Source organism: Cheilinus undulatus, linkage group 9, assembly GCF_018320785.1.
Source record: "Cheilinus undulatus linkage group 9, ASM1832078v1, whole genome shotgun sequence".
Lineage (NCBI taxonomy): Eukaryota > Metazoa > Chordata > Actinopteri > Labriformes > Labridae > Cheilinus > Cheilinus undulatus.
This window is the reverse complement of record NC_054873.1, coordinates 47,533,282-47,560,398: the sequence shown is the minus strand read 5'-3', so window position 1 is coordinate 47,560,398 and position 27,117 is coordinate 47,533,282. Positions and strand designations below refer to the sequence as shown.

General features: G+C 39.5%; 1 protein-coding gene across 15 annotated transcripts in view; it reads right to left on the bottom strand.

The window, feature by feature from the left end:
* The window catches only part of mical3a (microtubule associated monooxygenase, calponin and LIM domain containing 3a), a 138,730-nt gene that overhangs the window by 13,278 nt on the left and 98,335 nt on the right, over window positions 1-27,117 (bottom strand). For 11 of the 15 annotated variants that reach the window (XM_041794723.1, XM_041794721.1, XM_041794731.1 and 8 more), the window contains 6 exons: window positions 24,975-27,063; window positions 24,434-24,528; window positions 21,648-21,698; window positions 17,679-17,786; window positions 12,238-12,331; window positions 740-805 (listed from right to left, as the gene is read on the bottom strand). In XM_041794723.1, the coding sequence (XP_041650657.1) occupies window positions 740-805; window positions 12,238-12,331; window positions 17,679-17,786; window positions 21,648-21,698; window positions 24,434-24,528; window positions 24,975-27,063 (2,503 nt within the window). Of the gene's footprint in view, window positions 1-739; window positions 806-7,434; window positions 7,486-12,237; window positions 12,332-17,678; window positions 17,787-21,647; window positions 21,699-24,433; window positions 24,529-24,974; window positions 27,064-27,117 lie in introns of all 15 variants that reach the window. The other 4 variants (XM_041794726.1, XM_041794736.1, XM_041794729.1 and 1 more) reach the window with 3 other exon arrangements.

Sequence of the window (27,117 nt, the reverse complement as noted above, 5' to 3'; positions counted from 1 at the left end):
ATGCACAAGGTAAATGCTCTCTAATTGGTTGTGCAAATCCTGGATTTTTCCTGCAAGAAATTCCAAAGACTAGTTTACTTCCTCTTCAAATGGATGGATAACTTCACAGTCTCATTGGTTTTATAATGTTTGCATTTATCATTGCGCATCATAAGAAGATGCTTATCCAACAGAACTCTCACCACTGATTTGATATGTCTGTGGTCTTAAATGTTCAACTGGCTTTGGTAGCTGGAACTGCATCAGAGTTCAAAAAAGTGGACAGAGACCCACAATTTCAAGGGGTCTCTGCACAATTCTTTGGTTTGCACCATGGTTTGATTGGCTGCTTTCAGACCAGTGAAAACTAACTTAGCAAACAGACCAGACTTTGTATAAATCAATCCAAACAGATGTAGCGCAGTCCCTAAATTATACAACTGAATTATATAACAATAAAACAAACAATATCCTTGCCAAGATAGGTCTAGCAGAGTGATCAATGTAAATTTTTTGCTATTTTCAAAAAGGTTTGTTGATTTCCTTATGACTAATGCTTAAATTCTTTAGTTATTGTTGGGATTTTTCTTTGTTTTGTGGGGAAATCCACTGAGCCTGATCACACACAAACTGTGAGGAACGGAAAAGGAAGCACGGATAACAGCCAGGGACCCGACGGGGCTTATTCCAGCTCTGTAGATCCTTATGGCTGCCAAGGTAACCTGCCAAACCGTCAGCGTAGGCGGCGAGGTTACGTTACCTTCAGGGGAACAGCAGGGGCAGAAGGAGAGGGGTCTTCGTCGAGGCATCCCCACAAAGGGCTCAACTTCCACAAGACAGGGGGGAAAGAGCGTGAGGGAGAGGATGGAGGTGACGCAGGAGGAAGAGCGGAGAGGGTAGAAAACAGAGTTTGTGTGTGGGGGAGAAGAAAAAAGAAAACAACAATGAGGGAGAAACAACATCGAAGAGAAAATCAAAGGAGGGCAGGAGCGCTGTGAGAGGGATAAGACAAATCACCTGGAGAGAGGAGGTGGGAGAGATCAGCCGTGTGGTGTGAGGAACGAACAAAGGGGTAAAAATAGAAAACAGAAACAAGCCAAGGCAGAAAACTCGGAGCAGAGAGGGGGAAAATAATTCTCCTGTCGTTCCTCAGATCATCTGTAGTTAGGAAACAGCCCCCCACGTCAGTTATGAAATGGGAACAGCCGACACATGAGGCCGATGTTTATCAGGGTACACAAAATGATTTAATCCCATTATCAGAGTCATTACGGATCACCAGGAGATCCATCTCCCTCACAGACACAGATAATTGCCTCCACTTTAAAGATGGTCCAGCCTCTTCTCACAAACATTACTTAAATACATTCAGGCCGTCTATTTTCTTGCCAGTGTGATGACTTTTGAAGTGTGGCTACGACTGAAGTGCAAATTAGGACTTTCTCTTTCTTCTAATATGCGCCAACATCACTGAATTTTAAGTAAAACCCTAGACAGGGGATGCTACCTTAATAAACTTCAATTTAAGGTCTTTAAATTATTGAGTCATAACAGATATGTAGAGACTTCATGGAGATATATTCATTAATGAACACATAGAAACACTTGTACCATTAAATGGCTAATCCGGGGCAGGAATTCTGGGCCTCATTCACTAACATCTTCAGTTCTTTCTTTATTTTGTTCTTAAGTTCCTAAGAGAAGACGAAGGCTGGCTACACACTGGTGCTTAAAAATGGGTCACAGAGCCTTTTTCAGTGGGTTGTAAATGTGTTCCTTAAAAATATTGCTATTTTTCCTCTTTGACTTGGTATGTTTTGTATTGCATGAGGTCTAAATGGCAGTATATTTCATCAAAGAAATCTGTAGGGCTGTAGTTAACCAAAGAAAATCTTGATAAACCAAAATTACGACCATGCATCGATCAATTGATTGGTCATTCAGGTAATAAACAAATAAATAAATATTGCAAAATCCAAAGTCATTTGCTGATAATACTTGTGTTTTGGGCTATTTTTTGGGCTTTAAACGATGAAAACAATTCAGATTTATGTGTATTTTTGACAGCAATATGTCACTTTTTTCATGTTAGTCTGGGAGGGCTGCAGCTCTTCTTAGATATATGGGATATATGGGGGGGGGGGGGGGGGATTAACATGACAAGCTTTTTCAAGCACTATTGGTTATTTCTATTCTCATTATGTTGAACTAAAATGCCAGCTGACACAGAGACAATCAGCATGCACCTGCTTTTAATCACATAATTTCAGTAATCAACTCTTTTGCATCATAAAGCCTAGAAAATATGCCAAGACAATTGTTTGTATTAATTCATAACAATAATTATTAACAGGATCACTTCTTCACTTAATACCACATAATGAGATGAAAGGGCTTAAAACCACATAGTGAGATGATAAAGGGACTCAATACAACATAATGAGATGATAAAGGGACTTAATACCACATAATGAGATAATTAAGGGACTTAATACAATATAATGAGATGATAAAAGGACTTCATACCACATAATGAGATAATTAAGGGACTTAATACCACATAATGAGGTGATTAAGGGACTTTATACCACATATATGTTTTCTAGTGAGTTTAACAGGCCTTGGGAGTTGAAGTTCTGAGAGTGCCCAGAGTATAGACCCTCTCTGCACTGAGTTTAAGATACATATGTTGTTTACAAGTTATTTACAGTGTTACTGCTGTGAAACAATCAGAACAAAACATGTTCTACGTCACTTTGTGTGCCTTTCTATCCTCTCAGATGAGAGGATATCAACTAACTGAGGGAAAGGCATCAGCTCTAGAAATCTGATTGGTCAAAGAATATCCAAATCTGGGTCAAAATTGCTCACTGAGGAGTTGATAGTGGGTCCTGATGGGCAATTAATTGAAAACCAGGGCATTAGATGGTTCAGTCAGGCCGTGGGACCCAACAACTGCTGCTGGTCTTTAACAATTTTACAGGGGGGAATCTAGGAACATAAAATCTCTGAAAAAAGCAAAATATGGAGGACTGGATGTTCTGATGTACATTCAGTATGGATTATAATTGACATAGCTTGTCAATAGGTGTTCAATCAAAAAAATCTTGATAAAGGCTGAGTTTCTAATCATAATTTAACACTTTTCAGTTAAAAATCAAACAACCCATGGTTGAAATAAAAGTTGACCAGGTTTAAATGATGTATTCATATGCACTATCAAATGAAAAAAAAAAGTGCTTAATTAAGAACTATGCCGTAAAATTAAAGTTTTTATTATTGGGTTTGTTTCCTAATCTAGCATATTTGACCACACACAAGTCTTCAGTGCTCTAACATTTTGTTCTTGATAAAAACAAATCTAAGATCAGAAAAATTTAGTGACCATGACAAGCTTCTTAAAAACTGCTTTATTGTGTATTAAAACTGAATTTCTTCTGTAGAACAGTTGATGAATGAGGCCCATCATTCTCAGCCTGGTGAGAAGAGGCGTTTAAGAGTTAGACTCTCGATAAAACTACAAGGGACAATCACAGAGAGAGAGAACGTTAAATTCTGCTGGAGGTTTCAAACAGATCAAAGTCCTAAAAAAACTTTTATGGCTTCACAATATCTTGACTACGTCCAAATCTAGTTATAAAATGTGCTGTTGGCACTTTAAAGTCAGTAAATCCATAAATGTGTAATCATTGACGCAGATGAGTCTGCAGAAATCAGACTCCTGTTGTTACATCTTTATATCGAGGTCACGACTCACCATTCATCCTGTGATCTGAGAAAACAAAAGCTTTGAAATTAGACGATTTGTTGTAACAAAATGATTGTTTTTTGAAGAACAAGGGAAAAATGATAGAAAACTCAACAGTATGTGTCTGACATGCTTCTGAGCTTCTTGACAGGCTCTCTGACTAAGCAGTGATTGAAGCATCTGCTTTCTGGTTTGTTCATCAGTGATGTGCTGCTCAGTCTGATCATTTCAGATGATTTCAGAGAAAACAGCATTAAAAAAAGATGTAACAGAAATGCCCCCTTTGTTCTTCCCTTTGCTTTTCCTTGTTAAACCTCTATTTTCAGTGGTAGAGCCAGCCAGCTCTCAACTGGAAGGTCAGGGGTTGTAACACATTGACACTTTACCCCAAACTGCTCCTGCTGTGACTACATATGAATGGGATCACTTGATATTGATGGAGACTTTCCATGAGATAGTGCAGTAATAATATGCATAACTCACTACATGATACATATCACAGTACTTGGTTTTTGATTTGATGATAATATTTTAGTTTTAAGGAAATTAAAACAAGCTGACGTTCAGTTTAAGTGACTTCCGGTATTAGAAGATGAGATATGGTTGCGCTTGTCCAACTTCCGGTATGAAATGGAGGTCCTCGGCTACATCCAGGTCCCTCTTAACTTCACCTGTGTTTTTCATGCCTGTATTCAGGTCTTCTTAAACTGCCAGAGCAACAACAATGATGAAAGGTAGGCTGGTTTAAAAAGTAAATACTGCATAAATGGTTACATCCCTAAGAATTTACACTGTTTCCTTAAGACAATGAAATAATCAAGCTTTGACGGAGAAGAGTTAAACATAAAAGCATGTCTAGTTGTGGCTGTTTTTAGGTAGAGGTGAAAAAGATGCTCCTTCCAGGGCTCAAATATCAGTTTTGATAAAGCAATGATTCACCCTGTATTAGTCAAAAGTTCTACTGTTCTCACCATGAGATAAAACCCCAGAATTCAAGACAAAGAGGATCAACAGAAATCCATCAGTAGAAGGGAAACCCCAGAAACAGATCTGGATGACTGAAACACCAAAATCAGCAGCAAAGATCCAAAATGAAAGACCACAAAGTGGTTTAAGACACAAGTTTATCAAAGAATGAGTTTCTTTAACCCTGTTGAATACAAGAAAGAGTTTTAGCAGGTTGTCGATTTCTTTGTTGCATGTGTTCTTGTATAAAAGCTCCACGCTGTCTCCTGCCTGATTAGTAATGACAACCAGCAGCTCAAACCCACACACAAGCACAGACCCTGCTCAAATATGTAGGAATGCATTTATTTTACTGAGCTATGTAGGATCTCTAACCGAAGCGTGTTCACCGCAGACGGTGGGGAGGAGAAAATGTATCCCACTCATATTCAAACAAGGTCAGGGAGGCCAACAACAGAAACCAGGAGGAGTCTCACCCAGACACGGCAGACACGATCACTGTTGACCAGCTGAGTTAACACACGGCAGCTACGGGTCAGGGGTTACAACACTGCCTACTAGCAGACACTACACACACACAGAGTCAAGAGAGTTATGCAACTGAGCAGGTATGAGAGAGAGAGGGGGGCGCCTTTATCAGGACTACGGGACAGAGAATCAGCAGAACAGAGCTCTGAAGGGAAGCTACAGGGGCCATGTTAGCAGTTTAGTATGAGTCAGTCTCAGGATGGTTACACAATACTTTCACAAAGCAAGTGTTCCTGTGTGTGGGGGAGTTTCCATGTTTCGTGTCTAGTTTGTATTTAAATGCACTTTTTCATATTGTTTATTCACTCCAACATAAAGCAGATTGTGTTAGCTTCACTTTGCAAAATGTGTCACCTAATCTTTTTGTCTCTCCAGTGAAAACCAATACTGTATTATATAATCTATGATGCATTTGGATAGGCAAATAAACGCTGGCAAACTCAAATCTCAGCGAGGAAATTTGTCTAATTTCTAGTCAAACATATCCCTAAACACAACATATAAGCCACATTAGTCTGACAAGTGAGATAAATGTCTTTTTCAAGGTAGTAAAAGCAAAATTTCTTGTGTAGGGTGTAAATATCTGCAAGTGCTGCAAGCAATTTATTCTTGAGAAACTCCTTAACCATAGATGTAAAGAATTTTCTATTACTTATGTGCAACAGGGAGGGATATCTTGGCTACTGACAAACTGTAGGAGCCTTGCAATTTAACGATTATAATTACTTCTAATTATGCAGGAAAAACAAAGTTAGAGCGTCTATCATGCAAATGCAAAAAAGTAATGCTTAATTCAACCATTTAAAGCAGAACTGAAGCCAATTTAAAGTGTTTTTACATTGCAATGACCATAAGAGTTTACGGATATTTTGGTATATTTTACTTGTCGCATATTTAGTTTTTTATAAAAATGCATTTAATAATAATCTTTACAGCAATAAGTAAAGCCAATTATATCTCTAATCTCTTTCTAACATACACCAGTAATCAAAAATAAACACAGAAATGTCTCTACATTCCATGTTTCTCAGGCCGATTTGATCATGTTTTCCTCATTTTTACAATTTATTGATATTTAAAACTCACTTGAGGGTTAAATTGAGTTAGGAAGAGGGCTGCATATTGTTCAAGTTGTCTAACAGTGATGCACAATATCAAACATAAATGTTGACATTTGATGTGCTGTAGCAGTTATCTCTAAGCCAATTTACATCTGCAGGGCAGAAGAAAACGTCCCTTTGTTAAGAAACTCAATAAGTAAATGTTGCTTGGTGCACTTGCAGCTATTTTAATACATTAAAAGCAATTCAGACTTTGTATAATACGATATTTTGACTAGGAATTAGCTGGCACACAATAAATACCTTTGCAAGGATTTGAGTTTCTGCAGAGTACAGAGGCCCTAAAAGGATGCACTGTGAAATCAGGCGTTTAAGACATAACTTTGATACCTTTTTCCTTTACAGAGTTTGCTGCTTCCAATATACCAATGCGACTAATATACCCAGTTATGTGCTGTCATAGCCGTGTACAGCTACAACAGTCACACACTGCAAGAGAACGATTGAGCTTTCAGTACTGTCCTGTTTTGTGTGATAGTGGTGGCTGCACTGGCAGTCATTACTCAGCACTTCCCACTGCTCGTCCTCTCACTGGTATAAAGGGTAGGATGCTGCAAACTTTCCAGATGGAGAATAAGTATTAAAAGTGTGCCCTATACACAGGATATTTTGGCCATTTTTCTACTTTAAGGCAACACCATCACTGTTCCTTTCTCTCGCTGCAGTGCGTCTGTTTTTATCACTGCTGTAGTTTGTTTTATCAAGTCTGCCTGCTGAGGAGTGACAAATAAAAGTTACTCAGTAATTCATTCATGTATCATTCATAAGATTATTGAGATCAAAGACAATCTTAAAGGGACAGCACAGGGCCGAGCGTCTGATCTCTGTTTCATGTGAACAGCGTCTGAACTGCAACCCGGTGAGGGGGGAGGGGGAGGAGGAGGGGAGGGGGAGGGGAGAGGGGGTTTACAGGAGCAGAAAGTATTGCAATGAGGCTAAAAGCCAGCCAGCCAATCAGCTAGCCAGCCAGACGAGGCAGATGTGAGGGGGACGAGGCTTGAGTAGTGAAAAACAGAAGGGAGGGAGGAGATTGTAGGACAGATTGGGTTAGCCATTAGGTTAGTTTCAAAGCGACAGATTTGAAATACATACCGCCCAGATGCAAGTCCAGGATTTCACTGTAATTAGAATCTCCCCAATAGTCTACAACGACAGGGATATATTAGAGATAGGAGTTATTTCACACTGCCCCAAACTGGGCTCACAAACAGGCACACGCATACACAAATTTCCTCAACAACAGCAAATCATGCACGTTCCTGCAAACATACAAACTCACTGCAGCAACAAAGAGAGTCAGTCGGTACTCACCACGGTGCAAAATCAACGGCATTTTACCAGATAACCACAGACTGACGCATAGATTTGATGTATTTGCTGTATGCTGGTTTTACTGTCTGCTCATGGCCACACAACGCCTTTTATTTGTTTGGGAACATGGCGAGAACTCTGGGCCTCATTCATCAACCTTTCTTAGGAGGAAATTTGTTCTTAAAACCCACTTACCATTCAGTTTTTAAGATTATCTATCTGAGATATACTCATAGCTAAGAAAAAAACCCAGGACTACTACAGAGCACATCTTAGTGCTAATATGACAGAGAAAAAATATGTATTATTCACTTATCAGCCTTTAAGTGTGTTAGATGTAAAAACAAAACATTAACCCATAATTTTAGACTAAATTTTACTGTTTTTTCTAAATTTTGCACCTTTATAATATTGAATAAAAGGTATAAATACATGATTAAATTGATTTTTACATCAAAAAAGTTAAATTATGAGCATAAACATAGCACTTTAGTGGGAAAGTTTTGTTTCAATCTCTTCAAATGGCTTTAAATAATGTTCTCTCATTTAACAGCATCATCCTTAAATAAATAAATAAAAATAAAAGTCATCAAATAATGTTCTAATGTTCTAATAAATTTAGTAATAATTTGTGCTTGACTGTATTGAACTTTGTAGTTTCAGCACAAGCTGGTGCTGCCATGTTAATTCTGTAAACAAACATTTTGCCAAACATTTATTTATGCTTTCTTTGCAAATTAATTGGGACAACCCTGTAAATAGTGAAGCCATTTCAACCATTTCAATCACTATCTTGATTTATATCTCCCCGATGGTTTACAGTACCAAATAGCAGTACCAGGAACATTTTAGGGGCGGAGCTAGTGGTAGCCAGGGCTGAACAGAGCCCCCTAAAATCCTGAAGATGATTTTCTATTTTCTTTGTCAGACATTTAGATATACTCAGTAAATTTTCATATCTTAACCTACATTAGATTGGTTTTAATGGTTTTAAATAACCTCGGGGGAGGAGCATGAATTTGGCCCCACTATCCTTGTATATTTTTGTTTGTGGCCCTGAATGGAAATTGTCTGGACATCCCTGGCTTGAAGGAATTAATTGGAGAAAACAGGCAACTCTATGCAAAATTACACATTTAACATCCTGATTTAGAAAGGAACCATCCTGGTTTCATATGCAGGTGTTTGACTGCGAGACTGGCAGTCAGGTGAAGCTCTTTTAAATAAATCAATGATTACTTGGGGTCACCACTAATATCTAGTGCCCACTATTGATGCTACTTCATCTCCGGTCATTAAATTAGTGAGTTTCAGGCAGCTTTACATCATCTTTTAAACTCCTTCAATTATTATTGGAGTGCTTTGATTTGGAGTCTCTCAGTACATGCTCCTGCACTGCCTTTAGGTCACAGGGTGGATTTTTCAATGCTAATCAACATGGAAAACATGCACAAGCATTCAATTTATCAGAACATGATGTTCATCAGTTGAAGATCACAGTTGGGAACAATCCAGCTGTTTAGGAGCAACTTTTATGAACTTTTCTTCAGATCTTAAGAACAAATTTAGTAAAAATCTTAGGAAGCTGTTGGTGAATGAGGCTCGTTTTTATCAGATCCATTTGATGAATTCGTCGTTCAGTTCAAACTGAAGAAAAGCTGTTATTTTCTCCAGTTATGAATGCTGGATTACAATGCATGACTGATTTGATACTTAATCATTTCGGACTAAAAAGGCATGTGAGCGCTAAGTGAAGCAGAGTCAGAAATCACTCTGGATTGCTGTAACTCAGATCATTAAAAAAGATAAAGTCTCTCAGCCAGAGCAAATATTTGCAGAAACTATTTTAATAATGAAGAAGAAGTCAGCCTGCGAACCAATTTAGATTTGATTTCTTACATTCTGATTGCATTTCTCAAAAGTGAGCGTGATCGGAGTGTCGATCAGAGTACAGAAACTCTCCTCATTGTGAAAAATACACATCCAGAACGAGCACGCACACAAATCTATGCTGGGGGGACACACACAGACATTCTCCTGATGGCATGCAGCTCGGACTGACGATGGCGGACATGAACGGACAGAGATCAACATGTTCAGAGATGGAGAACTGGTGCAGTGTGTCACCACAGATGAAGCCTACATAACAGTGTCACATGTCAATAAATGAATCAAGAAAACTGCAGTAAATCTAATACCTGATCTTCTTTTGTGCTGTTTGGGTAATGTATAAGTACCTTTATACAATCCTTTAAGAGAGTAGAGCGGTAAACAAGTTAAAACATGTACAGTAGACTGGAGGAAGAGCTGATGGGGAAAGTGAAGATTATTTAAATGGTGCAAAAATGGCCTGATTAATTAAAAAAAAATCATGTAGAAATGCCTCAGTTGGCCAGTTTTATTAGAAATCGTCACTGATCTGATCACCTGTGGTTGAAACTCTGTGTAGTTATATAATTAAACTACTAGCCAATAAGCATTAAGCATATCTGCATTGTCAAGTAAATCTAACTTAAATGCAGCACATGTTTTTTTACTGCTCTTTCGCACAAAGGAGCATATTGCTGACTGAATAAGGATGGCTTTTGCGCTCCTCTTATCAGCTTACGCTGCCACCTGTAGGAGGTCCCAGTGCACTACAAAGCTACATAGACTAACCGACCACTAAACCAGCTGCTAAATCAAAACAAAATATGATCAGCATCAGCTGATCTTACTCATAAAATTATTCATTTCTGCAGCAGAAACGTGATCAGGGCATGCCTAGTTCAGTGCATCTACATCAGGGGTGTCAAACTCAATCACAGAGGGGCCAGATTCTGAATTAAGGTCTAACCTGAGGGGCTAACAGGGTCCACATTTAACCAAAATGTTAACCTCATTTTTGCCAGTAATAAATCATGGGGGAAAAATTAACACTGATGAAAAAATATTTTGAGATTTAAATAGTCAAAATGATAAGTTATGAGGCATAAAATCTGAAATAAAAAGTCAAACTTATTAGTTTGAAAGGTCAAAACACAAAATAAGATGGTAAAATAATGCTTTTAAAAAGCAAATATATTAAAAAGTCACAGTCATGTTTTTAAGAAAAGACATGACTTACAAGTTAAAATGGTGCACCTAAAATGTCAAAATATGAGACAACGGTTAAAATAATAATAAGAAAAGGTCAAAATATTAAATAAAAAGTTAAATGAAAAATTGAAAAGGTCAAAATGTGAGACACGAAGTCACAATAATAAATTCAAAAAGCTACAATTATTGGACGAAGTCAAAATTATAAGTGGAAAAGGTTAAAATATGAGACAAAAATCAAAATAACAAATTGAAAATGGGCAAAATATGACATAAAGATTGAAATAATAAATTGAAAAGGTTAAAATATTAGATAAAAAGTCAAATAAAAAACTGAAAAGGTCAAAATATGATGTACAAGTCAAAATTATGAATTAAAAAAGCTACAATTATTAGATAAAGTCAAAAGTTGCAAAAGTTGAAATGAGATAAAAAGTCAAAATAATAAATGTAAAAGTACAAAATATGAAATAAAAGCCCAAATAATCAATTGAGGTCATAATTATGCAATGCAAAATCGAAAATATGAAATGAAAACACAAATGAATTCTTTTCCCACATTTCTTTTTCTCGTTTTTTTTAATCACTCTTAATTTTTTAAGCTTTACTCTTATTTTTTTCCTCCATATTTTCATGACTTAAGGATATTTTATATCATCAAGGTTCCGTTTTACATTTTCATACTGGAGGAAATCTGCAGACCTCATATTTTAGGGCCAGTTGTAATAAGAATAAGCTAAGATTTTGCAGGCCGAGTGTAACTGTACCACGGGCCGGATTTGGCCTTGAGCTGACACCCCTGAGCTACATTATGTGAATGTATTTGCATGATTAAAGCCTCATGTTTCCATCATCATCAGGTGAATTAAGATGAAATACACTCTCATCTCAGTGATGCACCCTGCATACAAAAACCCCATAAACTACGTGTTATTGCTGCTGAGCACTAGTCATGCTTCATACGCTTATATAACTGTAGCAAATAATGAACTTTGCTGCTCCCCGAACAAATAACGTACTCTTCATCTTTGGAGTATATTGTCTGTGATAGTCCCTTGTCAGGCACAATTTGGGTTTATTAGGTTGGAGAAACAAATATGTCTTTCTGCACACAAATCTATGTCCTGAAGTATGATTTAGTTCAACTGAATAAATGCTTAAAGGAGACTGTGCTTTCAACACAACCTTAAAAGATCACACAGGGAGCTCTTATCTGAGGTAAAGCAAGTCTGGTTTACATCATCCAATCATCATTATTACCATTACTCCCTGCAGAGCTCTAAAAAAAGGCTGAACTCATTTCATATGCAGATAAAGCACCATTCAAAGAGCTGCATTCAGCTGTCATAGACGGTAGATCCTGATTAAACGTTAATAATGAGAGATTTATATTTATTAGGAGACTGAGAACAGCCTTGAGATCCCTGAATAGGAGTTTTATTCCTATCTGAGGTGCTTCTACAGAAACACAACGCCATATGGGATGGATGTGTGACGGGCCGTTACCTGCTTCCCCTCTCAGAGCTTTCTCCACAGCGACGCCACGCTCCTCAAGCTGCCGCTGCTTCTCCTCCACCTGCTCCAGCTGTCTCTGGATGATCTGAACAGAGAGGCAGGTTACAGTTACATTATTAATGAAACGCTCAGAAACATCAGCACCGGAGCTGGGGAACATTATAAACAACTTGAGTTATCTCACATGAGTGCACAGCATAATAACCCCTACAGTGCCACTAATTACATGTGATTTGTCCCATACGTTTCTTAGGGAGGAGGCTGCAGAGGTTAGCCCCGCTCACTGCATTGATGCAACAGTTTACCCTCATTAAAACTAAATGTCTCAGGGCGCATGGGGAGTACAGCTAATTACAACTGTATTGATGTGTGCAAATAAAAGAATGAGCCTGTTCTGTAATATTAGCTCTTTTCCCACCGCGGGTGACTTACAGTTCTGTTCCCCTCAGCACGCTCGTACTTTTTTCGGCAGCAAAAGTAAAAAAAACATGACGCAATGACGGGGAGGATTTAAATAAACTGGCATCAGTTGTTAGTTTGGCTGCACACTTTAGGCCAAAATATTTATTCTGGTTGTGATTATTAACTGGAATCATACGCTGCATGCATAGATTAGAGACATGATGGGAAAGCAAGCTGAACAGGTTAAAGTTGCACGTAACCAAACATTAACAAAAGTGAATATACACTAAACATCACACCCAATGTGGCCCAATTCACCTTATTCAATTCAAAGATTATTTGGGGGTGTTTGTCTTCAGGATTCAGTCCCACCAGTGCATTGAGGACTGAAACCTCCAATTTGGGTCCCTACTCTACCAACTAAGCTAAACCGGTGCCCCCATTATGATTTAATGTATTTTTTAGGGGGCTCTAAATCCAAACAATGACAAAAGTTGACACATAGGGACATGCTGTTCAGTGCCGCCCGTCTCTGCTGTTTACTTCTTGTTTAAAATGAGGACTCTTCTTTACAAAACAGCACTCCAAGCAGCGTATTTACTTAGAAGTAAACCATTATTTTGGTTTCATTGATGAACTTGACACAATGAGGGAGAAAAGCTGTTAATAGTGGCCTTCCAGGTTAATTTTACAGCGTAATTGTAAAGCAAAATTTTGCAGTGTAAACCAGGAAGTGTGCCATTAGCAGATTTTTTTCCCTCTTTTTGCAAAATTCAAACCTGACATGCCAGATGAATTTGTTTCTCACCACTTATAGACTGTGTTTGGGAAAGGGCAGAGCCTTTAAAAAAAACATGGAGGGTGACTGGATGAAAGTTCTGTCTGTCACATCTTTACGGGCCAATCAGAGCAACAGAGTAAACTTCATGCAAAACTGCATGACATGAACCATGGTGACTGTACACATGTCAGTACCCGACTTTTGTCATTTTGAAAAGAAAACAACTCACTGCTGTTCTCTGCTCTTTTAAAGAAGAAATGTCGTCAAGTTCTGATAAAACTGGCACTTCAGCAGCATCCACACTAATGTCTTCCGCCATAATTGCATTGGCCTCTTGTTGCTGCTGGCTTACGTCACGACTCTGCCGCGCCCGAAAGTACTGCCTCTCAACACTGATTGGTCCCGTCACTTTCTAACCGGGCCCGAACGGTTCAGAAGGGAGCGTATCCATCTGCCTTGCAAGGTTAGCAAAATTCATCCATGAAACCAAACGGCTGGCTTGCTGCTCAAAGACCCTGTAAAGTAAAAATTAAACTTTATTTAGGTTTGTCATATGACAGGTCATTGTGTTATGAACCTTCAGGTCAAATTTTGATCAAATAAAACATATCACAGCTTCCAAAATCTGCCCTAGGATGTTGTCGGAGTGTCTGTTGGGACTGAAGCCACGCACACTCATGAGAACTACGATCCTCTCAAACTTAGGGTGCATTCACACCAGAGCTGTTTGGTCCACTTTAAACGAAATCTGGTTTGTTTTGCTGGATAGTCCAGTTCGTCTGGAGTGGTGTGAAAGCTCACATGAACTCTGGTGCGGACCAAACTAGCAGACTGTCGCCATGAGCAACATGGAATGTGTGAGAAAAAGCCTGTTTTCTGGCCAAAATCTCTGTTATGATGCTTTAAATGATCCATAGACCACTGTGGCTGATATATTTGGTAAATTTACCTCACAATGAACAAAAAACAGCATTTAACTGACTGTTAACTTTCAATAAAGGCAGTGACATCAGCTAACAACAGACTGGACTGAGATGAACTGCTCTGTGATTTTATATCGTAGAATTAGGGGGCGGGGTTATTTGCCACGCCCAAATTAAACCCAGTCAGGACAGAGGTGAAAAACTTTTATAATGGCCTGAATCCAAAATTCCGTCACATGTTGATCTCAGGTTTTTCTAGTTTTTTGCAACCTTACTCCAGCATATCCAGTGTGTTAAGACACATTTTGGATTTCACATTACAGGGTTTTTAAAGTAGGACAGCTGCCCTAAATGTTGTCTTGTGCCTTTTTTTTAAGCAAAACATTGGCTTTTAAGGGTTTAACAAATCATTCCATTCTTATGTATTTCCATTCTACAAACTGTCCCAACTTTTCTGGAAATGGGGTTGTAAGAGAAATCAACCAGACTTGTTGTTCATGCAGTATTTGACTAATTTCAATGTTACACCTCAGGCATTAAAACATATTAAATAAAGAATTCTTCCACTCATTCTTATACGTCAGTGCAATAGAAACGCTGGGTTATTTCAGTCCTCATTTGTCATCACTGCACCGTCTTTGTCATAACAAGCCAACAATAAGCTGTTAATTGAGATGTTTGTGTCTTTAAGTGACTTGTGTAAAACAAACCTTAGCAGATGTTTACGTGCCCTGTTAGTTGAGCTCACCGTGACTCTCTAGTGAAGAGGAGAACTGTGTTTAGCCCCATATTTAGAGGTATATAACACAAATCAGGTGATGTTTTCCAGCCACATATTGGATTAGTTTTAGCTTCTTTAAGATTTGGTAAACTGAAGCAAAGAGTGGAATTAAAGATTAATAAAATGCAGAGAAGGAGGAAGCAGGCGCAGGAGAAACTTAATCCAAAAGTTTTCTTTTCCCCGCAGACTCAAACTTCCTCATTTCTGATCTTCATCAGCGCCGCGCAGCCACACACGCTGAAAAGAGGCACAGTTCGTGTTCTGCAAATAGCCTCTAAAAGGACGGTGAATTCGGGGCAGCTAACCGCAGCTCTGAGTGCTGAGACTTCAGCTACGGTTTGGTGCTGAGTCAGCGGACCGGGAGATCAGCTCCACTGCAGAGCTACAACATCAATCACAGCGGATTTCCTAACCAAACCATGAATCTGGGAACACACCGAGGGGGCTGAGTCACATTTAAATAAATATACGATGTGTTAACAACAAAAAGGACAACACAGAGAACCAGTGACAGCAATACTAATGTAGCCTACACACTAAGGAATGGTATTTATCCTTTTATCTCTGTTTATACTTTACATGTTGAATTCAATCAGTGAATACTTTATATGAATGACACTATGGACTTAAACATGGCCTAGTTCAATTTTAAAAAATGTAGAAAATGTTAAGATATGTGCAAAAAAAAACATATTTTGTCTAAGTATTTAAAACAACTTCTCATGACCTTTTTGAAAGCAAGACCCCCGCTAACCATAACTTTGATGTTCTCATAGTTATGGTTGATTTTGAATCTAAAGTTTGGCAGGTATTTGTGAGAACAAAGTGCTTCACTGAACAAAAATGTGTCCTTAACACTGACAGAACAGCACGTGAGCATCAGATGTCACAGACAAAGTCAACAATATGACATCTAAAATCTTTATTTTGAATACAGATGAACTGAAGTGTGCCGCTTTGTACTGACGAGCCTCTAATGGCTTTGAGCCCAAGAGTTTTGACTCCATGTTGACAAAAGTGACAGTGTAATATTTCAATCATGGATGTTATTATTGCACAACTCTCTCCCCTGTCTAAAGCAAGCCCACAAGTTAAGTCAGGGAAGTGAAAGAAAATCAAGGAAATACTACTGTCTGACACTCCTGGTACTTTGTCATCTACCTCTTTCCTTGTTCCTCACCTATCTCAATCACAATCACACAATTAGTTAGATAAAGTTATCACAATGTTAGATAAAGCAGAAAGAAATCCAACAGATAGCTGCAGAGAAATTTCACTCACAAGCACAAACATCCATCCCACACCGAGGGGACAGAGTAGGGGTTCACCAATATTGATTTTTCAGCGCCGATACCGATTATTAGAGGTACGTGAGATGAAATTTCAAACAGATATGTATTAGTTATGATGGACAAAATGCACGTAATTAGGTAAAAGTCAAATTGTATTATCAAAAAAAATGATGGAAAATAAAGAACTAAGCCCTAGCTTTACCAGGCAGAGTGCTAGCAGGAAAACAGGAAGTGATTAGCTGTTACTTATGGGATGTCTAGCCAATCAGATTGTGTTGTACACAAGACATTAGGTGAGACTATGGAGAGGGGAAATAAAGTCAGGGGGAAGACACACTTTGCAGTAGAACCAAAAAAGTGGACTTTTTTTATTAATCAATTTTAGCGATTATAGGTAAAATAAAATGCTGATACCAATAATCAGCTAAACGAAAAATACTGGCCACAATATGACGTATAATAAAGTCAAGTCTGAGCCACTCTACAGTGGGGGTTAAAGGTCTTTGAGGCAAGGCTTAGCAATACTCTGCCTTAAAGCTTGTGGGCAGTGTGATTTCCATGCTAGCTACATTGCCAGTTCCTGGTCCTGTCACATATTTGCTACGGGAAACCACGGCAGCTGATGTTAGCATTGATAAATAATGAACAACAGCTGATTTACTGCAGTTATTGCAAAGAAGAAAAGAGAGGAGACATCAGTGGAGATGGAAAGTTCAGCCACTGAATCGGTTGAGGCGGAGAACGGAGAATTTTTGGCACTTCTTCAGCCCCTGAGAGAGACTTGGATGAGGAAATGCACTCCTGATATTATCGGATGTCGGCTAGTAGATTATACAGAGTGCACTGTCTTCTGCAGCCTTTTATCTCACTCTGGAGCAGTGGTTCTCAGGTGGTGGGTGAGGACATAAAAGAGGCTGTTTCAGCAAGGTTTCAACTCATTTATCTTCTAATCTTGAGATAAAAAAAGCTGATTTTCCCATGCCAACATGTTAATACCTTATGTTATCTCCTTCTCCTGGGATAAGAGCTGTTTTTTACAGTAATAACTTGTTAATTTCTTCCAGCAGTCACATGCTACCCAACAGACCAATCACAGGTTTTTTTTTTTATCTCTGTAGTTGTGATGCTTAGGTTGATTTTGAGGAGTTGCATTGCAAGCTACATGTATAGCTTCAGGACTATGCCAACCTACGGTGATTCAGGAAAAAAAAGTTAGTGAACCACTGTGATGGAGGCCCATAGAGGAGGTTTACCTGAGCTCTGTGCAGTCTCTTGAGTTCCTCCTGTTTGGCTTGTCTTCGTGCAGCCTTCTGGACCCGCCGTGTCAGCTTGGCGTTCAGCTCCTCTTCTGTGTAGGTTTTCTGGTGTGATAAAAAATGAAATAAAGTCAGGGGGGGGGTTTAAAAGATGCTGACTTGTGGAGCTTGTTGGACTCCTTGGGCTCTGACCAGTCAGAAGTTCTGAGAGGAAGAGGAAGGGGGGCTGATTCAACCTAGCTGAAGGAGAGACTAGCACAGTTTAGCTCATAGTTCTGTTTACAACTACATCTACAGGCTTTTCTACAAATACAGGCCATGTTCTCTAATAAGGCTGGGGGCATACCATCTAAATATCCAACCTAGATATCTTCTGAGCTCAGTGGCAATAAAGGAAATAACAAATGGTTGTCACAGACCCAGAATTCAGAATGAAAGTCAAAGAAACTGAAAGCCTTGGCCACAAACATCTAAGTTCCAGCTTTCTTTGGATCTGTTTTTATTTATAGCTATCCAAATTTGCAGTCAAACTCATACGCACTGTCTAAATCAGGGGTGTCTAGACTTTGTTCACTGAAGGCCACATACAGAAAAATATAAGGCCACTTTAACATACCTCACCATTATTGTATGAGAGCTGGTAAAACCCATCAACTGTAGGTAAAGATAAGCCTAGTGATAGAATAAAGTTAAAGACAAAAAAGAGGCTGCATCACAGCTTTTTATTAATGGCTGATAAATATGACAAAGCAATTTGCACAGATGATCACCAAAGCCTGAACTTAGAGCCAAAACTGATATCATTACACTTAACTACACTGTGATTGTAGCTACTTTAGCTTTGGCTATATTTGCTAAAGCTCAAAAAGCTAACATAGCTACAGTGTATGTAGTATTGTGCATAAACTACATGGCTAATGAACTATGTTTGCCTTTAGCTAAAGCTAATGAACGTAAGCATAACTACTTCTAAAACAGGTCTATTCATAATTCATTGCAGATTAGACCTCTGATCATTTGCTCTGTTTTATTTATGAAATGTTGCTTAGTCTGTAATATTAGCAAAGTGTTTATTTATTTGCTTATGAATAAAGCTGAACCAGAAAAAAAATCTAAAACTGAGAGTACATTAAAAGCATGTTAAATAACGCCACTTCTATCCTCAAAAGCTGCATTTCCATTTCAGTTTTTCGCAAAATAAAAGCGATATTTCTTAAATGTCAAGTGAGTACAACTGCGCTTTGAATGTGTTTCCATTTCCATTGAAGAGAGTTTTGGGCATGAGCCTCACAATTCTTATAAAGTCTCATCTCATGAGACTCCACTGCAAGGACGATGGATGCTCAAAACCTGTTGCAGGCTGGTTTAGTTAAGTTTAGATTATTTATCTATCAAGGGACGGTGTACATACAAAGTACTTGAAAACATGGTTGCACCAGATTTGGCTACTCACTAAGTTCCATCTGTTGTCCCACATAAAACTGACACAAAACATGCATAAAGTCCCAAAAACAAGAGCGGACACCTGACAAGACAAAGTGCAAAAAATACACCATTGGTCATTATAGAGGACGATAAGTAAGTCCTACTATGTTATGATTACATCTACAGCAGTTGCCTTGACAACTTTGAACAAAAGATGAAGACAACAGTTGATAGTTCAGAGGCAAACTCCGTATGTTTGGCAAAAGTCACGTGTAAGGGTATAAGTATGATGTTAAGAAAAGTTTCAGCCTCCTCTTCTGTCCACACATACCACACCATGCTGTCTCGGAGTGAACTGGTCATGTGACACCGTACGTTACGTCCTGTGACATGTAAATGCGTAAAAGTGTTTCCATTGCACTTTTGCAATATACTTCTATACTGAAACGTCTGAAAAACTTCCTCATGAGAGCCTAAAAATGTTTTAGCAATATTTGAGAGGTTTTTCGAAATTCAGGTGTTTCCATCATCAGTGTTTTTATCGCACTTTTTAGATTTTGCACATTTCCAAAGGTGATGGAAACGCAGTTACGGAGGCAGCCTCTCAAAAGCTTGGTTTCCATTACAGTTTTTCACAAAATAAAAGCGATATTTTTTTAATTTTGACTAAGTACAATTGTGCTTTGAATGTGTTTCCATTGAAGGCAGTTTTGGGCATGAGCCTGGCAATTCTCGTAAAATCTCATCTTGTGTGAATCTGCTGCAAGGAAGTTGAATGCTTAAAACCTGTTGTGTGTTGATACAGTTATGTTTACATTTACAGCGGAAAGTGTTTCCATTGCACTTTTGTAATACATTTCTATATCGCAATGTCTGTAAAACCTCCTCATGAGAGTGTAAAACCTTTTAGAGTTATTTAAGAAGTTTTCCAAAACTCAGGTGTTTCCATTACCAGTTTTTTATTGTGCAATTTAAATTTTGCTTATGGAAATGCAGCTAAAGAGGCGGCGTCTCACAGTCGTCATCTGCAAGGGGTTGTCTAAGATCTCTGGTCTACAGCCAGACCCCTCTAAAAAAAAAATTGCCAACCTAAATATACAAACATTTTGCCAATATTCTTGTTCTTAGACAGTGAGTAAGACTTTGCCTGAAATTTTGGTAGTTAAATGGAAAAAACTGTCCAATAATGGGGGTCTAGGATTTCTGTTTTTGTGACTGTGGTATCAAATAAGCTTTATTAATATGGCTTGATTTTGCTTAGATTTAAATCAAAGTTTTTAATTCTGCTATTATGACAACCATTTGTTGTTTTTCCATGGAACATTTATCAAAATATGCATGATGCTTTTACCTTTCACCTAAAAATACATTGCAATATTATCATTGGTCTATATTTCCCGCCCCTAGTTAATATCAATCCCCTGAAAACTAAATTTAGATGTGTGCTTGTTATTTTGATGTTAACCACTAATGAACAACTAAATATTTGGCTCCTAGGATTTTTTTCTGTTGTTGCTTTGGTATTGAAAACACATCAATATTCTAAATAAAATGAATGAAATACTAGCTGCCCAATTATCTAAATATTTTAAGTAGATTAAATAGATTTTATTATTTTTTTATTATTATTATTATTTTTTTGTATTATTTTTTAGTCTTATTGTTTTTTCTGATAATAAGATTTATCTTATTATACATTGATTATTTGTGAAATTAAATAATATGCAAATGTATATTATTTGCATTTTTATTTTTACACTGCTTAGGCAGTAACTGATCTGTTCATGCCAATAAAGCAAATTGAAATTGAACAGAGTATCTTGTGTTTGGCTTGCTCATTATGGTAAGCGGTTCTTACTGTTTCAACAATATTACTGAGCATTAGTCCCACCAACCTCAAATTAAACTATGCTAGCATAAACAACCTTTCCTTACCTTGTTATTCTCCAGAAAATATATCAATTTATTCTAAACAGCTGATGTACTGCCCAGCCCTATTCTCAGGGTAAGGAACTATAAACCATCTCTGAAGACAAAGTGACACATACATCAGCTTGACTGCAGCTTTAACAGCTAAAATCTGTCTTCTCATTATTGCATCTTCTTCATCATAATCGGCAGCAGAATAGGTGAATAAGCAGGGCTGTTTCTGCTCTTAGCTGATTTGTGAGGACATAAAAAGCCGGCATAAATCAGGAGAAAGAGAGAGCAGCACTGAGGAGGAACGTGTCAAAGTTATTCCAGCAGCTCGACTGGAGGAAAAACAGCACCGAGGTGACAGATAGGCAGGTTAATATTGTACCAAACAGAGAGGAACAGCCCTCATATCAAGACACGCAGAGGTTTCATTGACACCGGAAAGGTGAACCTGTGAGAGGTGTTTGAGCAGCAGTGAGTGAGCGGGCGCTGCCCTCAGGCTCTCTCATGCATCCAGAGGACAGTTAGTTTGAGGCCAAAAGGTGTTATGACAGTAAACCTGCACATGCGCATGTAGATGGGGGGTTGGGGGTGGGGGTTATCAACAGGAACGTGTAATACTACCTTTGTGGCGTACGATCTCTTGAACGCCAGAGCGTGAGGTACATAAACAGACTTTGGGAAGACAAAAAAACAAAAAAAGAGGGAGGAAACAAACATGATACAGATGAAATGATTAAAATGGGTTAATGATTATGTGAAACTGGTCCAAATAAAACAACACAAAGTTATAATTTAGCTGGTACAATCAAAACAGGCAATGTTAATAACCCACACCAACACAAAACTGGCAGGGTGCAGTGACAACTTTACATCTGTGTTAATCAGAAATTAGTCAAACTGAACAACTATTACAGATCACACTGTGGAGAAAAACAAAGAATTTAAAGACCCAAGAAGTAAGAGGGACAGCTACTTTCAATGCTATCACTACAATCATCTCTAAGAGGGTTTATGTAACACACCTACAGATCTGAACACTTTACAGAAGAGCTGTCAGACAACCAATGTTCTCACACATGCATATTCAAACTCATTCTGTTGCTTTGTTTTTTATGTGTTTCTGCACTCATGACAATATTTATCAGCTGTTCATTAAAGATTGAACAAAATACCTACATTCTGACATCACATCAGGTGATCTATGTACAGAAACGAAGGTATAAATCACCTCAGTTTTACCTTTGGACAGCACACCTCTATCAGTGCATTTACTAGAGAGGTTTAAACACAAGACTCCTCTCGCTCTGTTTCACATTCCCTTTCTTTATTGCACACAGGCAATTGTTATAAATGGATAAAGAATAAAGGCTGGCAGTCATAGTTAAGCAGTCATCCATGTGTGGGAAACAAATAGTTTGAAAATGTTTGTCTTCATTGTTTTTGTTTTCTAAGTTTGACTTTAAAGAGCAGCAAGTAGTCACAGAGAGCCACGGGGTGATTATCACTCACTAGGACAGTGGTTCCCAACCTTTTTTCCTGATGCCTAAGAATATGTTTTAAATTACACATTTGCCACTCTACACCAATTCTGTCAAATTTTAACAAATTTTCATCATTTTTCCCCCACAAATATTTACCATTATTAACAAATTTTACCACTTAAAACCCATTTTTGTCCATTTTAAACCCTTTCCACCACTTTCTTTTCTGTCTGTTTTGCCACTTCTAAACCAATTCTTGCCACCTTCTGCATACCGTTGCCTCTGTTGACCCATTATTGCCTCTATTGACCACTTTTTATGCCCATTTCAACCACATTTCACCAGTTTTAACAAATTTTCTGTCCCATTTCACCACCTTTCCCACCAATTTTTTCCCTTTTCAACCCATTTTAATTTTGTTTTTAAGAAAACTGATTTACATTGTTAGGAAGGCTATTTATTAGGCACAACTAATAATAATAATAAAATGTTTATTTGATAAGAGTGGTTATTATTTAGGTTACATCAAAAATATGGTTCTAACAGCTTTACCTTACAATGGACCATGATTTTGTTGGCCTCCATACCCCCCCATTTGTCTGGGTTGCAGAAAGCTCTCCCCTTTATCCCCCCTTATGGGCAGACCTGTCTGCACATAACTATTCTTGATTGAGCATGGCTGTGTTCAACCACCTTCAGGTACAGTGGGGGTCCCTGTTCTCTGGCACCTTTATTTGGAGGTCGCAGGCTGAAAAGGTTGAGAACCCCTGAACTAAATAACATCTACTAGAGATGAGTCTACACATCTGTGAGCTCTGCCTGGACAGCATGATGCAGCTTTAACCTTCTAGAAAAGCGAACTTCTCAGTCAATATTACTAAAGATTAAGAAAATGTCAACTTCTTTTTCACATACTGTATGTATTTAAAATGAAGGAAAACAAAATGGGAGCGTGTCTGAGTTTAAAAATGTGTTTACAAAAGTTAATGAATTCATGCTTCTGGCCGTGAACTCGACTGGATCTATCTAAACCACCAGACACACACACATTAACACACTCTCTCTAACACAGAGATGGAGCAGCAGAGGAGACAATCACTTTGAATTTCAGCCCAACATAATGAATGCAAATGGATTCACATAAAAGAACGAGTGTGATAGGAATTTGGGTTTTGTGTGCTGAATTCCAGCAGAGTCCTAATAAGATCTGAGCCTGCTGCATTTTTAATGAAGCCAGCTTTTTGAAGAATTCTCTCATTTTGTAATTGTTTTTCCTGATACCATTATGACATGCATTAACCATGTCATATCGGGGGGGCTAAAGAGCTTGAAAATTAGTGTTGTTTGTTATGAAATGGTTTTATGATTTGCTCTGAGATCACTTAAGGCCAATAAAAGTAAACTTTCTCTTACTGTTAAACCACAAGAAGAAGAAAGGGTTCTTCTGAGGTCAGTTAAAAAGCTTTATACAAAAGTTATAAGTAAACTGGTTGTGGTGTATCTGCACAGTAATGCTGGAGTGAAATTCAGAATCATTCAACTCCGTTCTGCACAATACCTCCTCATCCTCCTTCTCCTTTTCTCGGACAACCTCTTTCTCCCGCACTCTTTCTTTTTGCCTCTCTTTCAACCTCTTTCTCTCCTTTAACTCCCTCCTTTTCTCCTTCTCCAGTTTCTCCTCCTTTATCGCCTCCTTCTGAATGCCTGACACTAGGTCAAAGATGTCCGTGTGTAGCTGAGAGTGGAGGGAATCGTTCAAAAAGAAAGTGTTTTTTAAAAGGAAAACAAACATGGATGAAACAGAGCTGATGGGGAGGGACGTCTGCAAACACGGTTTCACTCACTCCAGGCTGGAAAGCTAAGCAGGCACACCTGTGGGGATGGATGGAGAGATGTGTTAAGTCTTTGTGATTGATGGTTACTCACATCTGCCTTGGACTTCTGGGAGGATCTCTCCAGAACGTCATCGCAGGACAGGTCTGAGTCCTCAGAGAAGCTCAAGTTTCTGCGGGATTTCAAGTCTGTAAAAAACAACAAGAAAATGGAGATTAACAATGAAATTCAACACATAAGACACACTTTAAATGCCTGTTTTATCTAAAAATTGACCAGTTCCTACAAAGTGGTGTGAGCAATATATCAGTATAAAGTGCTGAGACATGTACCGTCATGAACAAGTGCATGTCAAGAATGCCTAAAATAAAATTCAATCATACTATCCCTGTCCATTGTGTAGGCTTTAGGTCCTCTACTGCCTCTACCTTAGACCTTAGAGAAGGTGCGCTTGATTTGCTTACTCAGCTGTCCAGGAAAGATAATATTATTAATTAGTATTTCTTGTGCACGTTATACTTATTTCGTGGCCATGAATTAGTATTTCGTGCACATGTTACAGCTATATTGTGGCCACAATTTAAATTTTTTTTGACCATGTCATGTCTGGGGCTCCGTAGACACCATCCCTCACCTGATGACTTCCCAAGAGGTGACATCCTCCTCTTCCCAGAGTCCTGAGTGGTGGAGCTTGAAGATGGCGTGCTTGGACATGATTTGTCATCCTTCTTCTTTTTATCCTTCTTGTACCCTGAGAAGACAGCCTTCCACAGCGACTTGTGTTTCGGTGGCGTCTCTTCTGTGCTGGATAGCCTGCTGCTGTCGTTCTTGGCTTTCTTCTCCTTCTTATTTTTGCGTGGTGAGAACAGAGAACTTCGTTTCTTGCTCTTACTGGAGGAGGAGCCGTCGGACGAAGCCACCGAGCTGTCCAGACTTTTGTTGCTGCTGAAGAAACGCTCCGGTAGAGTCTCTGCCTTCTTTGATTCCAGAGCTTTCACCGCTGATGTTTTTGGAGATGTGGCCTTTTTGCTTTTTTTAGAAGTGTCTGGGGTGACGGTCCAGGCCACTTTAGGTGAGGCCCCCTTGTCTGAGTCTGATTCTTTCATTTTGTTTATCTGCTTGGCCATGGCGTCTTTCAGAGCCTGGCTCTTGATGGACTTCTCTCTGGCCCTCATTCTCTCTTCGGCGATCTCTTTGGCCTCTGGAGAGAATTGAGTTGCCCTCGGGGTCTTGGAGGCTGGGTTTGCAGGGATGTTAGGTTTACCATTTTCCATTGCAAGGGCGAGATGCAGAGGAGGTCTGTCTTTGCTGGGCTTGCTGGTGGGCGGAGTGTAATAGTTGTTCATGCTTGAATCTGGTGTCCGATCATCGTAGGTCTCCTCCACGTCATCAGCGAATGGAATCTCCTCTACCGTCTCCACAAACGACTTCCTGAACTCCTCCTGCCGAGGCTTCTTCTTCTCCCTCATGATGACAACTGGTTCTGGCTCTGGTTCTGGTTCCGCCTGAGGTGAAGAGACTTTCCTGGGTGCAGGTTTGGGTGCTGACACGGGGCTCAGCTGTGTCCTAGGCGCCGGAACAGGAGTCTTGGCTTTTGCCGGCTCTTTGGCAGGCTCAGGTGGAGGTTTTTCTGTCCCATTTCTCCACGATACCTGGTGTCTCTGCTGTCGGAGCACAGCTGGAGACTGATTGGCAGGCACAGGTGGTGGCGGACTGGAGGGCGGTGTGAGCATGGCTGAGTCTGACGTGTTGTAGCTGTCACTGTTTACCGTCTGACTCGTGACCATGCTTCCATTTAACCCTAGTCCTGAGCTGCTGCTGAGATCCCTCTTTTCAGAACCGTTACTCTTGAGCTCAGCGGGAGCAAGTGGCGTGATGACCTGACCCTCCAGAGTAATGTTGAGTCTGCGGATGACGGCCCGGCCCGTGAAGGCAGGTTTCTGCTCCTCAGGCACCTCTGGAGGCTGTGCTTTTGCAGGGGTGACGTCCTGCTGGGGCGTCTTTACGACACTCTTATCCAGGATTTTACTGCTGCGGTCCAGAGGAGTCAAACCGAGGCTTTTCCTGATCTCAGCGCTCTTTAACCAAAACTCCTCGATGATATCTGTTTTCTTAGACGGCGTCTCCTCTGTTGAAGATTCTGTCATCTTAGACGGCTCAGGTGTGCCTTTTTCCGTTTTGTTCATGGGCGTTGAAGTGACAGCGGGGACAGGTTGCGTCCTAACGGGGGAGTTGGAGGTGAGAGGCGACGCCGGTTCCTGACAGGGCAGAGGCTGAGCACAGATTGGTGAGAGCGGGTTTCCTGTGAGCGGGCAGATAGAGCGGTGAGGGTAGATGGGGGACCTAGGTGTGCGCGACTCCGGTAAGGGGGCGGGCTGAGAGCAGATTGGTGATTTTGCAGGTGTTTCGACTGGCGGCTGGACTGGAGAAACGACCGGAGATTTGGTGGTTGAGCTTGAAGGAGATGGTGCAGGAGGGGCAGCAGGAGAAGGAGGCAGGACAGGGGAAAGATCCTTAACTGGGATGGGCGAAGGTAAAGAAGGAGGATTCTGGACTTGAAGGGGTGAAGATAGAGAATTCACATCCTGGAGTGGGGCAGGTGAGAGTCTCAGTGGGCTCTTTGCAGCAGGAGATTCAGAGGGAGTCGTCCTCTCGGGCTTCGGCTCCTCGGGTATAAACGGCTCGGGGAAAAAGCGGGTGCCTGGAGACTTCACAGGTGTCGTCTAGAGAAGAAACAGAAAAGTTTAAAAGAAATTCCTAAACTAACTGGACAAACT